At 37.8% G+C, this 13,538-nt stretch overlaps 1 protein-coding gene across 1 annotated transcript in view; it reads right to left on the bottom strand.

Annotated features, from left to right (window-relative positions):
* EYS (eyes shut homolog) overlaps nucleotides 1-13,538 on the bottom strand; it is an 826,250-nt gene that overhangs the window by 546,762 nt on the left and 265,950 nt on the right. The window contains exons 19-20 of the mRNA XM_065631328.1: nucleotides 6,347-6,544; nucleotides 4,014-4,135 (exon numbers count right to left, since the gene is read on the bottom strand). Coding sequence (XP_065487400.1) covers nucleotides 4,014-4,135; nucleotides 6,347-6,544 — 320 coding nt within the window. The remainder of the gene's footprint in view (nucleotides 1-4,013; nucleotides 4,136-6,346; nucleotides 6,545-13,538) is intronic.

The following is a 13,538-nucleotide window of genomic DNA, read 5'->3' on the forward strand; positions in this document are numbered from 1 at the left end:
GCAGCTTTTAATTTTTCCTGGCCTACGTGACCTAATGAAGGAAGTATTTACTCTAATTGGTTCCTCTTACTCATGTCTCAGATTAGTTGCAATAGGTAAATATTTTTTCTTCTATTATACTTCTATAGCAAACGCTTTATAATTTGTCACATATTGTTTAAGATAGAAGAAAGTTGATATGTTGGTAAGATGACTTTTCTATTTTTTAAAAATCATCTGTTAATGCTGTATGTCTGGTTGTCACTACTTAACACTCTATTTCATTAACAACACATGTGACTAATACAATGCCCAGCCATCTTGCTATATGAAAAAATTCGGGAACTGAATAAACAATAGATGTCCCAAATTTTATCTGAGAAAATCACACATTGTTTTTCGAGTCCTCAGTTGTAAATATTTACCCTTACATTTTGGCATACAGTCTTGGAGCACTCAAGTGCTAAAATCTTGAGAATACAGTTGCTGGGTCTCTGCTTCTCTCTCTAGTTAGTTAGGTGAAACATTTTGTGTTTTTACCCTTCTTGCTGCTGCTCACTCTCTGTCTTATATTAGCACCAAAAATACTTTTTTGGGGGGGAATCTTATGGTATTGAGAATCTTCGAATCATAGAGAAACCTTAAAATTCTGAATACGTCACCTAGAAAGAAAGACTAATCCCTTTGGTTCTACCAGAATGAAGGGGGCCATGTCCTTGGTGGGACTGACCAACATAAACACCTTACATAAATATTTTACAGACAGATTTTGCAAACGAGACCTTTTAACACATCAGGAGTTGCATCACAAACCCAGCTTTTGTGATTTCCTCATATCAAGTTTAACCAACCCCTTTGGAGAATTCTGTTCTGTAGTAGATCTGGTTGTTATGGAGTTAATTTTCTTCATCGTGGCCTGTATGGTGCTTTGTTTTTGATTTGTGACCAAACCAGTGTTGATACACCAACATTTTAGTTACTGCTGGCCAGTTTTTACACAGCATCAGGGCCTTTTATTTTCCCCATTCTGCTCCCTCAGCAAGTAGTCTGGGGGTGCACAAGAAGCCAGGAAGGGACGCAATCACAACAGCTGACCTAAACTGACCAAAGATATATTCCATGCTATGTTACTTCATGCATGGTAACAAGAATGAAGGGGAGGTGGGTTTTGGGAAAGTGGTCGTTGCTTGAAAACTGGCTGGGCATTGGTGTACACATGGAAGGTAGTGAGTGATTGCCTTTGTATCACTTGATTTTTTTTTTTCTTTCTTCTTCGCCTTTCCTTTGCTAACTAAACTATCTCAACTCTCAAGCTTTCTTCGTTTTGCCCTTCCTACTATCTCCCTTGTCCCGTGGAGAAGATACAGCAAATGAGTGAGTGGCTGACAGTTGGGGTCAACCCACCACACAAGAGTAATTTTTTATGCCTATATTTGCTGATACATTGTTAAGATAATATGGTGATCTAGTTTTAAGGTTCTATATTATACCACATTACAAATATCGAAGAGGAAGAAGATGTATTGCTAGTGTCATTCCGGCAATGCTAATTGTCTCACTTTGACCTAGAAAAATGGAACTTAATAATAGCATAAGGTTAGCCAATTAATTATTCTTGAGCCACCAGAGGGCCTAATATGACTGACAGTGGCTTGTGCTGGTATATAGTAGCTCTTGAGTGACTGTAATTCTCAGAGGCAGAAGAAAATTGAAGCCTCCTTAAGCTGATGTAGTTGTGTTTTTCCTCTGTGTACTTCATCTATATTGATCTCAACCCATGGTCCAATTGCTTAATGCAACCAACTGCCTACAGAGCCAAGGTAAATACTGTGAAGTATATGTAGCAATTAGAGTGTATATTTTAATTCTTTCTCACATTAAGATCTCTGGTCCTTGACTTATATAATAAGGCTAATGTAATATATCTTTGGAAGAAAATTGTCTTTGATGGAAACATTATGAAACTCCTGAGGTTTCCATCTGTTTATAAGTCTTTGATTGTGCCTCAGTTGCTCCCCATTCCCCAGTTTATTACATTTCAGAGGAGAAGGAGGAGACCCTTTAATGTTAAAAATTCCTTCTCTAGGGGATTGTTACTTCAATATCTCTTCTTTTACAGTTGCTCTGGCTGAAGAAGAGCGAATGGGACTTCTTCCATTTTTATGAATATATGTTAATTCATTAATCCTCTTCCCATTCTTCACTAAGAAATCTTAGTGTATAAAATGGCATCATTTGATGTGGATGAAATTCAATACTCTTTGATACTGAATACAATAAAAGAAGAAAATTGTATGTGGAATAATATAGTCGCACATGAACTGAATAATGCAATCACTTAGTAAGTCTTTTATGTCCCCTTCTGGATTCAACTTAAAAGATGATCCACATGAAAGTTATTTCAGAAACTTATATCAGAAATTTTAGTTTAAGTAAATATAATATTGAGAAGAACAGAGAAGAAGAAAGTATAAATATTGAATAGCAATGCATTATTATTGTTATAGCAAAACAAAACTACTAGCAATTCCCTATTTCTTGTCTTAAAAATATGCTGATACTAACTTTTCAATTTAGCAGAGCCCATTCGGTATTTACCTTTTTTTTTAAGTACTAAATTACATTACTATCAAAAATGCCAAAGAACAGTCTTCTAGTAAAAAATACTGAGAATTTATTATCTGTGCATTAACTAACATCAAAATGAACATTTTAGTATGAGCACTTACTGTAATGTTGATGACATAGGTAAACTACATTGAGAAACCCATTGAGGTCTGAAAGAGATCAAATCCAAGGTCTAAAATGACACCTTGATGTTGAGTTTCTACAGTGTTTATTTTCTGTAGTTAGTAACTGAATCCACATAGATTAGATTGTTTAATGTCAGGCTTTCTCTGAAAGAGTGAGTCTGCACAGATCTCACTGATTTACCACATCACAGTCCATTTAAAACAAAATTGCATAGGTCTGTGACAAAGAAGATGAGCAATGTAGAGGTACTGCAGGACAAAAACAAACACAAATGAATCAAGCAAACAAAATACTACAACTCATTCAGTGAAGATCCAGCAGACATTCTTGGTGGAACAATATGTTTATTTTATAAAGAACCCATAATTTTGTCCATTTCTGATATCTTAATTTTTATGGAAGGATGCTCTTTAAACTTTTGCATATACAACTCCATTTTATCAGTCTCAATTAAAGCGTCAGCTGCATTTAGGCATAATACCTGAAATGTCTACATATACCACACAATCTCATGGAGGATAAGACAGTACATGCCTTGTGAGCATAAAATTAATCTCTGGAATGATGTCTAGCCTGATTTTAAGATGGTGGTATATGTCCAGAGCTTGAAATATTAATTGCAGTCTACTGGTAAAAATATATACATTTGCAATCGTATCCAAAGACAAGAACAAAAGTGTCACAAACTCTCTTGTTTCCATATCAAGTGTTTAATTTTGTCCAAGGCATTCACTAGTTCTGGAAGTATATTTACAAAAAAAAATTCTATAATGCATAAAATGTTTTAACTGTGAAAAGGAGAAACAACTCTGGAAATCAGAGTAGAGAATTTGAGAAAATTCTCTTGAAGCACGTAACTTCTGCTCAAGTTTAGGAAAAAGTGATAGCTGTGGGTTTCCACCAGGATTTGTCAGAAAGAACTGCAATTTTTCTATGTATGAACTAAGAAGGAAAAAAAAGGGCAAACCAACAAAACCGAAGAAACTATCAATGCAGAAATGCACTCATCTCTCACACACTTCTGGGCTTCTGGGATAGGATTCAGCTGGAAATGCAGACACCTAAACATGGATGCCTGCTTCACCACTAATGCAGCTTAGCTGTACAGTCAGTGGTATCCACTGAGTAGTTCAGTTCAAAGTAGACATCTACAAGACGGGCAGCTGAATCACTGGGTTGTGCTGACTGCATCAGCAAGGATTCTAGGACCTTTGGTGGGTGCTTCGGATTTCAGGAATAAAACTTAGCAATCATTTTAGTTAAAAATGTTCTCTACTAACCAGATGTAGATCAACACATGTAGAATTGTTTTCACAAGAGTTGATTATGCAGTCATCAATGTCCTGGTCACATGTCAATCCTGCATATCCTGGGTTGCACAAACAATAGAAGCCATCGACAACTGTAACAGACATAGTATTTTAGTACTAAAAGGGTTTTAGAATAACAGCTGAATGTAGTAAAATTAAGTAACTTACAGCTATGTCTACCATCTGGAAAAGATTTAGACTGGTTTTACCTAAAAGGTGTAGACTTGTTAAAAAATTGAAATAAGTGATACGCAATATCTCAAAACAGCTTTTTAATATGAAAGCAAATTACTGTACTGAATCTTACTGAAACAAGTCAAATGTCTTGGCATAAGAATTATCAATCAGTGACTTATTACTAGCTTTTGAAAAGTGATAGCATCTTATAAGCTAATGAATAATTTTCCTTCACAAAACTGTACACAAAATACATAAGATTTTATCTTTGGTATTGTGCCTAAATGAGATGGTGCAGTTAAACATTGTTTTATTTGTTGGCTTGTTTTTGGTAAAAAATGCCTCATATTATACCACTATATTAAAGGAAAACTTGCCTGAGTTGAATTTGGCAGCTCAACCTATGATGTATTTCCATGCTTCATTTTAATCTTAACTAGTTAATGATATGAATCCTCTCTCTTTTTCATCATTAATGATCGAAATGGAGAGGAATCTTTAGAGTGCTACATCTTGTGAAAACAACATTTCAACTTCTTGCAGGTCTGCATTTATTCTAATCTCAAAGAGGTCCCTGTGTTCTTCATTATCTCTGAGATTTACCATGGAATCTATTCTGCCATTGTGTTTGTACACTTATCTGCTGTTGTATTCCTTAAATGTCTGAAGTCCCTCGAAGCAGTAGTACTATTCAACTGCTGAGAACTTCCTAGCTTCCTCGAGATTCCAGTTTTTGTCAGCCATTGCACATAGTTCAGAGGAAATAAGATGTCCATGATATAACTCAAATCCGGAGGCACCACAAAGACAAGCTATCCCTAAAAGATCTGGCACTGCAGAACTTTACTGCAGCTCTCTAAATTCCAATTGAAAAATAACTCTGAGCTAATGTAGAGGACAGAGAAAATATCTGTAAACTTGTTAGGAAGTAGTCTTTACTAGATAAAATATGAAGCTGCTCATCTTATTCACATGTATGAAAAGATAGATTTCTGAAAGCTTATTGAATCATTCTAATTTTAAAAGGGATGTGGGGACATAGGAGAGAGATGTAACAGAAGACAAACATGATTGTTCAGTGCTTGAAGTATGTGACCTATGAGGAAAAGTTGACACAGCTGGGCTTGCTTTGTTAGTTCCTTAAGGGAAGGGTTAATAATTAGAAAGCTATATAAAAATAATTTCAAGGGCAATTGCACAAATGATAGAAGTGAATTCCTCTCAGTAGTTTTATATAATATTATAAGGTGCAACGGCCAAAAGTTACAGTTTATGAGATTCAGATGGGATTGGGTGGGGTTAACACTACAAGAGTAGTACATTAGTGGAAAAGGCTGTCTAAAAGAGTTTGTGGAATTTCTATCCATCCTTGGAGGCTTTCAAAATTCAGCTAGAAAAATCTCTGATAGTTCAGCTTCATGCAGGTTTGACTGCATCACCTCTAGACATCATTCTACTTTCCAGCTAGCATTATAAGATTCTCGGAAAATTGCCACTTTTACTTTTGTTTACTAAGCCTAGAAAGTGTCTGATAGGTTTAAGTAAAACATTCCAGTAAGTACTCTATGCAAAACAGGTGCTACTAATGTTAGCCTGCCAATCCAGACAGAATATATTAATAGGAGAGTGATTCATCATCAGATTGCTTTTAAAACTTTTAAGTATATGTATCAGTGAAAGTTACATAGTTAGGTGACAGAAGGTGCTTAATAGTAAACAGACACTCAATTTTGCATCAGTTTGATATTTAACGCAGTTTTTGGACTTGGTAGAACTATGACATATACTGCCTATCTACTCCATGAGCTCCTTTTCAGAACCTCAATATTCTTGTATTGAATGCACAACATAAGATATGCTTGGCTAATTTAGGTATCAAAAGAAATAGCACAAATCTCATTAAAATTTCTCATTAGCTACAATTCTGACCCCCTGAACACACAAACCCCGGTGCCAGGAATTGAGGCATTTTGGCAAAACTAATCCTCCTGGTGCTGGCTCCGGAGCTTCAGACAAGCTAAATTTCAGTAAATTATCCACTCTTCTCCCCAGAGCAGCTCAGTAGCTGCAGACGCTTCAACAGAAAGACTACTCTACATTAAACTGAGTAATCAGACTGAACTCACTGTCATAGCAGTATCCGTGGAGGCAAGGGTTAGAACTGCACTCATTGACATTGATCTCACAACGTGGACCTGCAAAGCCCTTCACACACTGGCACTGGAATCCAAGGGGAAAAACGTCCAAATTCATTTCTTCTATGCACACAGCTCCATTCTCACAGGGATTGCTGGCCTCGCAAGGCCTAAACTCACAGTTCAAACCTGAAAAGGAAAAATGGCAAATCTGTCAGTGTTTAACTAATGAACATATCCCTGCAGCTGCTGCCTATTATGAGCTGTATTTTCTTTATATCGTTGGTTAAAACTGAGTCAGAGGGTCTCAGAGGTACATATATGTATAGTATAATGCAGAAACATTTATTTGCTTTGTAGAATTACAAACAAGAAAAGACAATTTTATCCGTTTTGTTTACATAATGACATTGCATTTTAAAATAATAATAGCTATCTCAATATATTTTATAGTTTTTCTGTTTACTCTTGTCTTCTAAAAAGGCTCAAAAAGGTATATTTAAAAATAATTAATGAATTTTGCTTTGAAGCTTCCTGTTATTTCTTCCTAATAACCTGTTGTCACAGCTACCATATGCATTGTTTACATATTAACCCATAATCCTGAACATTAATGAAATGGAAGTAAACTTGTATGATTGTTCTGCTTGCTATTCATGACTATATACAAATTATTATACTGAAATTATGTATGTATTTAGTAACGAGTGACTACCTCCATCATTTATAAAAATGCCATACAATAGAAAATCTCACACGGTCCATTTCTACACTTTCTGACAAATACTCTAGTGCATAACAGATTATATACATTTATCTGTGCTAATCAAGGAACTGTATAATGGTGATCTTGGGTCACAGATGCCCTCATCTAAGTCTTTAATTTGCAATAAGTAGATCAAAAAAACATTAAAAGGCCCTTTAAAGTGAGTCTTAGTTTGTTAGAACATAAACAAGACTGATTCATGTTTTCCACTAGAGAAATTCAAAATGATGAAGGCAGACAGAACAGACATCAAATGGGTTTGGATTTACAGAGCTGCTTCCTTTTTCCCTCGGTGTTGCTGAAGGCAAGTCTGTTCTTTCAGGCTTAGTTTCAGACAGAGCACAGTGGCTTTTGGGGCTGCAACAAACTGTACACAAGCCCTTCTGAGCCCTGCCTTTCTGTGACTGCTGAGACTGGGCTGTGTCAATGCTGTGCTTTCTGGCGGAGCCACCCATGGCTGGCTGTACTGCCAGCCCTCTGCTCACTTCTCCAGTGCTGTCGCCCCAGCTCTGGTTGCCCAGCCATTCCTTCCTGGAGCAGCTTTTCCCTGCCCCAACAACTTCCCTCTTCCTTTGACAGGCTGTAACGCCAACGCAGTGATGGGCAATGTGACACTACAACATAAAGCACCTAGAGTAGTCATGTGGAAAATCGAATCCATATAGTTATATCGTGGTGGGTTGATCTCGGCTGGCTGCCAGATGCTCACCCAGCGACTTTCACTCCCCTTCAACAGGGCCGGTGGAGAAAATAAGATAGAAAAGCTTGTGGGTCATGATAAAGATAGGGATATCATTTACCAGTTACTGACTTGACTTGAGGAAAACTGATCAAATTCATTGCCGATTAAAAATAGAATAGAATGGTGAGAAACAAACAGAAAAATAAACCACCTTCCACAATGCCTCTCTGTTTCCCAGGCTCAACTTTATTCCTCCAGTCCAGACTGCTCTACCTACTCTCCACCCCTGAGCAGCACAGAGGAATGGGGAACGGGATTTGTGGCCAGTCCATAACAGTTCACCTCTGCCCCTCCTTCCTCCTCACACCTTTCCCCTGCTCCAGTGCAGACCCCCCACAAGCCACAAGTTCTGCCAGAGTCCTGCTCCACCATAGTCTTCTCCAGAGGCTGCAGCGGAATCTCTGATCTGGTGCCTGGAGCAGCTCCTCCCCTTCCTCCTTCTCTCACCTCAGTGCTCACAGGGCTATTTCTCACATTTTTTATCTCATTCCTCACTGACTGTGCAGCTTTTTACCTTTTCTTATACACATTTCCCCAAGGCACCACCTCCTCAGCTGGGGGGCTCAGCTGTTCCCTTCGGTGGGTGGGTTGGAGCCGGCCATGTCCAGCATGGGGCAGCCCTGGCCTCTCCTCACATAGGCCAAACACTGGGCACTCGCACCCCGTACACGAGGTAAGCCATGTTCATGAGATGGATAATTGCACTGAGAATTTTCAATTTATTTTCAGGCTGAAAATTTCATATAAGAATTCCTGACAAAGAATCAAGCAGTCTTACAGGTCATCTACAGTACATGGAAGCTTTAAGTTTGTAGATCAGGTGCTAACTAAGTTGGCAATCCATACAGTTATTTTGCATATAATTTTGAGGAAACTGAATTAGTTAAGTGATTAGTCTATTCTGAAGCAACATACTGAATATCTTATCACGGTTTCAGAAGAATAAGACTTTAACTACAGTACGGTGGTTGAGATCAAGCTACAGTGCCACTTAGTGCCATTCTCTGACTTGTTTGAAAGCTTAAAATTCCTTAAATTTGTAGGATAACTCATTGGTTAACTTCAATATTAAGCTGTCCATGACACTGAATGTTATTTAATATTATAAATGAAACACACACTGTCCAAAATGTCAGTAGAGTCATCTAAGGGCTGAATTCTTAAGGTTTCTAATAGCAAAAGCAACAAGTAGAAACAGAACAGATGTAAAAAAAACAACAACCCTCTGACTCCAGCAGTCATGCTGACAGAGGAGAAAAAGAATGGCTCAAGTTGTTCCTTGTCTTTATGTCACCAGTGGTCTCTCCGGTGCAGGGTGACCCTCCCATAGGCAGCCGACAGTCTCAGATCTGGAATTCAAGAAATTGCATGGCAAAGTCTGACATATGGCACATTGAGGTTTTGCCCTGAAGTTTCATCTTTATATCACAACAGCTTGACATGGGTAACAACCCTGCTGATTCCTAAAGTGGAGTTCACACGCAGATAAAAAAGCTTAACACATGGCTCACAATCATAATTGGAACTACCATATGATCCAGTAATGCAGTACTTGTTTTTCTCCTGGGTTGACAGAAGAACCTTTAAAGAGATTTGTCCACCCTTTTACATGCCAAGTGTTTGTGAGGGTAGACATTACTGGCAGATAAAGCAAAAGTCATTTCATGAGTTAGCTATATATTTCAGAAAAATAATAACTTAAAAAAACCCAAACCAAACCAATCCAAAACCAAAAAAACCCAAACAACCAAAACAACTCTCAATATACTCCCAGATGCCCGGCTTTTATGTATGATTTTTATTTTGAACATCTTGCTCTGCTGATTCAATAACATATCAGGTTTCTTCTGCCTTTTCATTCTACACTGTGTGTAGAAAATTGTATTTTTTTCCAAAGAGTAACTGAACAACTTTTGTCTGGTCTCAGTCCCTTCAAAAAACAGTGAGCTTCAAAGAACTATGGATAAACCCGTATTTACCTTATTCAGAAACTCAAAATTTATTTTAAGCTTTGGCTTATGATGATTCTTACTATCTCAAATACAATTTCTGAGAAGAGTTTTGCAAATATTTGAAATGTAAAAGGTTCAATGTGAACAGATTCAGAAACGAAGATACACAGGCAACCTGCACTTTCACATTCTTTTGTCGCTTTCATAAATTTTAACACATATTAATTGACGTATTTATCACCTCAAATCCAGTAAGTGCTAAGTGATGATAAGCGTTTGTTTTGTTTTGTTTTGATGAACACTTGAATACATGTCTTTCACAGTATGCTCTGCAAAAAGGAGCCTGAGTCTGTCTTCTCTATTCACTCATATTAAATGTGTGAAGTTGCTGTTAGGTCCCCCTGAAACTCTCATTTCCAGGCTGAAAAAGCCCAGGTCCCCAGTGGTGGAAAAACGGTGTGAAAGAGGCATTGAGTATCTCAGCCTTTTCATTTCCTTTGTCAATGCAGCAATGTGATCTCATTTTTCTCCATCTTTCTTTTGTTGCTGGTAGACCTATAGAAATCTTTCTTGCCGCCCTTCAGTTGCCTTGATAATTTTAGCTCCAGTTGCCCTTTACCTTTCTTAATTCTGTTCCTGTCTGACTGGATGCTTTCCGATTAGGCAGCTCACCATTGCATCTAACTTCTGTGAACTTCCTTTTCTCTTTAAGCTCAGTCAGGAGTTCTCCATTTGTTCACTTTTTCTGCCACATCTGCTTGAGTTCCTGCATATTGGAAAGAACCACATTTTGAGGAAACTGTCCTTCAAGATGAATCAGTGGGCCAAAAACAAATCAGTTTTTCCTTCAGTGCATTCAGCAACATGAGCTTGCCAAGCAAACCGGTCAGCTCGCTGAAGTCCAGAATCATTATTCTGCTACTTGAATTTCTCATTTCTCTTGGGACTACAAACTCCATCATCTCACTGCCATTGTCATCAAAGCTGTTTTTGACCATTATATCCCAAACCACCTCTTGCTTATTCACAAATAGGGAATTCAAGAAAGTACCTCCCCTAGTTGTATCACCCCACAATTGTTTCAAAGGACTGTATTCAACATGGTCCAAAAATGTCCTGGATTATTTCTGTCTTTCCATGCTATCTTTTCAGCAAAATTCAGGGTGGTAATATCCCAGTCATAACTAGGTCCTGTATTCATGAGTCTTCTTCCAGTTTCCTAAAGATAACTTCATAAACTTTTCTGTATCAAACTGTCTGTAGTAGATACCCACAACGATATTTCTTTAACTGGTTCCCTTTTCATGCTGCCTCATTGACTTGAGCACTGCATCACCATCACCCACTCCATAGTAAAGCTCCATGCATTCAAGACACTGCTTTGCATGAAGTTCAGTCCAGCCTCCTCACCTTCCCCATCTGTGTTTCCAGAGAGCTTGTGTCCATCCGTTACAGCATACCAGTAATGGGAGTCATCTCACTGTGTTGTTCTCCTGATAGGAGGCTGTTTTTCTGAGAAAGCACATAGACGTGTTACTCTGTCTGTCTTTCATATGCTGTGTACATTGTCTGCAGACACTTGAGATGGGCCCCCATTTGCAATCCAAGGAAGTGTGACAGCTTCCCTTATCATGCTTACCCACTGACAATTCTTTCCAGCTCCAGGTACCTCCGCTTCCCATTAGGTTTTTCTCTGCATTCCCTGATGAATGTAGTTTAAAACTCTCTTCACAGAGTTAGCAATCCTGTTGGCAAAATTCTCTCTCCTCTTTTTTTAGATTGATTCCATCTTTCCTCATCAGACCTTGTTGCTCAAAGAGGGCCTTATGGTACTAAACATGACAACTCTGGCTTGGCCTCTTTCTCTTGTCACTAGAGTCCACTAGTCAGTTTTCATAAGCCTAGGATCTCTCTTGGCAGTATCATTGGTGTCTGCATGGACAAGCAGCAAAAGATAGTGATCTGGGCATCAGACAAGCTCTCTTTCCTGCTTCTTGAGTCCGGATGTCCGACATGAAAATAAACTTGCTCAGAGATCAGACCTTGTGGGTGCCACTCTCCCTCAGAGAAGGGAGTCTTTATCTGTTGTCAACCTTTGTTTCATTTTAGCAGTACTGGTGAGGGTGTATGCATCAGACTCAGCTTACATGCCTCTTCAGATGAAACTGACCCTTCCTCACCTGCTGTCATGGCCCAATACTTATTCCATAAGTGAACCTCCATAAGAGAAAGTCTCCTTCAAATTGTCAGAAGTAACCATCTTCCAGCCTCCACTGTTGTAGGGTCTCTGTCCTCCCATGCCTGACTGTGTCCTCTACTTTCTCTTCCCCTGCTCCTCCGATCCTGCTCCTGTGGGTATCAGGCTTTTGTCCCTTCAGAGTCTCTAAGAAAAACCTCTTTATCTTCCATTTTATCATCACTGATGCTGTGTAACCTGTTGTTCTTCCTCAGCTCCTACCCCTGGTGGCATGGCAACTCAACCAGGATGCGTGTCTGGCTGGTAAGGACCTTGTGCACCTTCCTCCCATGCAGGCAGGAGCATGGGTTTATAATCTTCTTCAGATTGTTGTTCAGGGTATTCCCCAGAAGGGTACGAATTCCAGTGAAGTTTGTACTGATTTGAAATTATACTAAAATTGTTCCCTGACAAAAAAAATATTTTCCTCCCATTTTTAAGGAATTAGAGGAAACAAAAATACTACTTTTATTCTAGCTATAGTAAAGTGAAACAGCACGAAGCAAAAAAATATTTACATTATCCTTATATTTATAAAGAATGGGAAATTAAAATCTGTTCATAAAGTTGATGACCTGGGTTAACAATCCCATTTAACAAATGAGGCTAAAACATGCAGTATAATATTATTGCTAGTAGTATTTTAAACAGGTTTTTTTCCATGCCTTCTTTCAGGGAACATTCACCACTCTTTAACTAAAAATTCCACCTCTTTTTTTCTCCCACCCAGCTTTCCTGCATAACACTGCATGGAATTTTTTTTCCTGCTACCGGCAGAAATGGCAAAGATTTCATTCATATTCAAACTTGAAGATTAGGAAAACAAGAAGATAAGAAAATAATATGCCTGTCTCCCACCCACTCAGTCCCTGAATCAATTGATTTTTAACTGTCCAACTTGAGAATTAATAATTTAAAAGACCATTTCCTCAGTCAAAGGATCACAACTGTTTATATTATTTTAATACAATTCTGAAAGTCATCCATTATTAAACAATTGATTATTAATGCTAATAGATATAAATAGCAAGGAAAAAAAAAGGTTGGCTGATTTAAAATAGATTTTTTTTTTAAATGTATATCTACACAAAGATTAAGGCTGAATATTAGTAGGCAATGGTAGTTACATGTTAATACAATGAATGCACTACTGCTGTTGCTCTCATATCAGCATTTTTTTACAAATCTGTAAATGTATGATTAAAGCTATTTTGATAAATCAAGCAGCAAACATGTTATAGGTGATTTTTTTTAAAAAAATAATGTAGATTATCAGAATATAGAGTTCATGTCTTCTGCATTTTCTCTTTCTTGTAACTTATTTGTTAGAGAATTTTTGTGCAAATATATAAATACTAAATGTTTAGCTGTAACTAATTAATTTGATACATCTATTTTTCACTAAATATAGAAAAGTTCTCACCTGACCTGGTAAGTTTCTGAAATAGTAAGTCTGTGATTGTTCACAGAAAGAAATGTTGTGGCAG

This window comes from Caloenas nicobarica, chromosome 3 (genome assembly GCF_036013445.1).
Source record: "Caloenas nicobarica isolate bCalNic1 chromosome 3, bCalNic1.hap1, whole genome shotgun sequence".
Classification (NCBI taxonomy): Eukaryota; Metazoa; Chordata; class Aves; order Columbiformes; family Columbidae; genus Caloenas; species Caloenas nicobarica.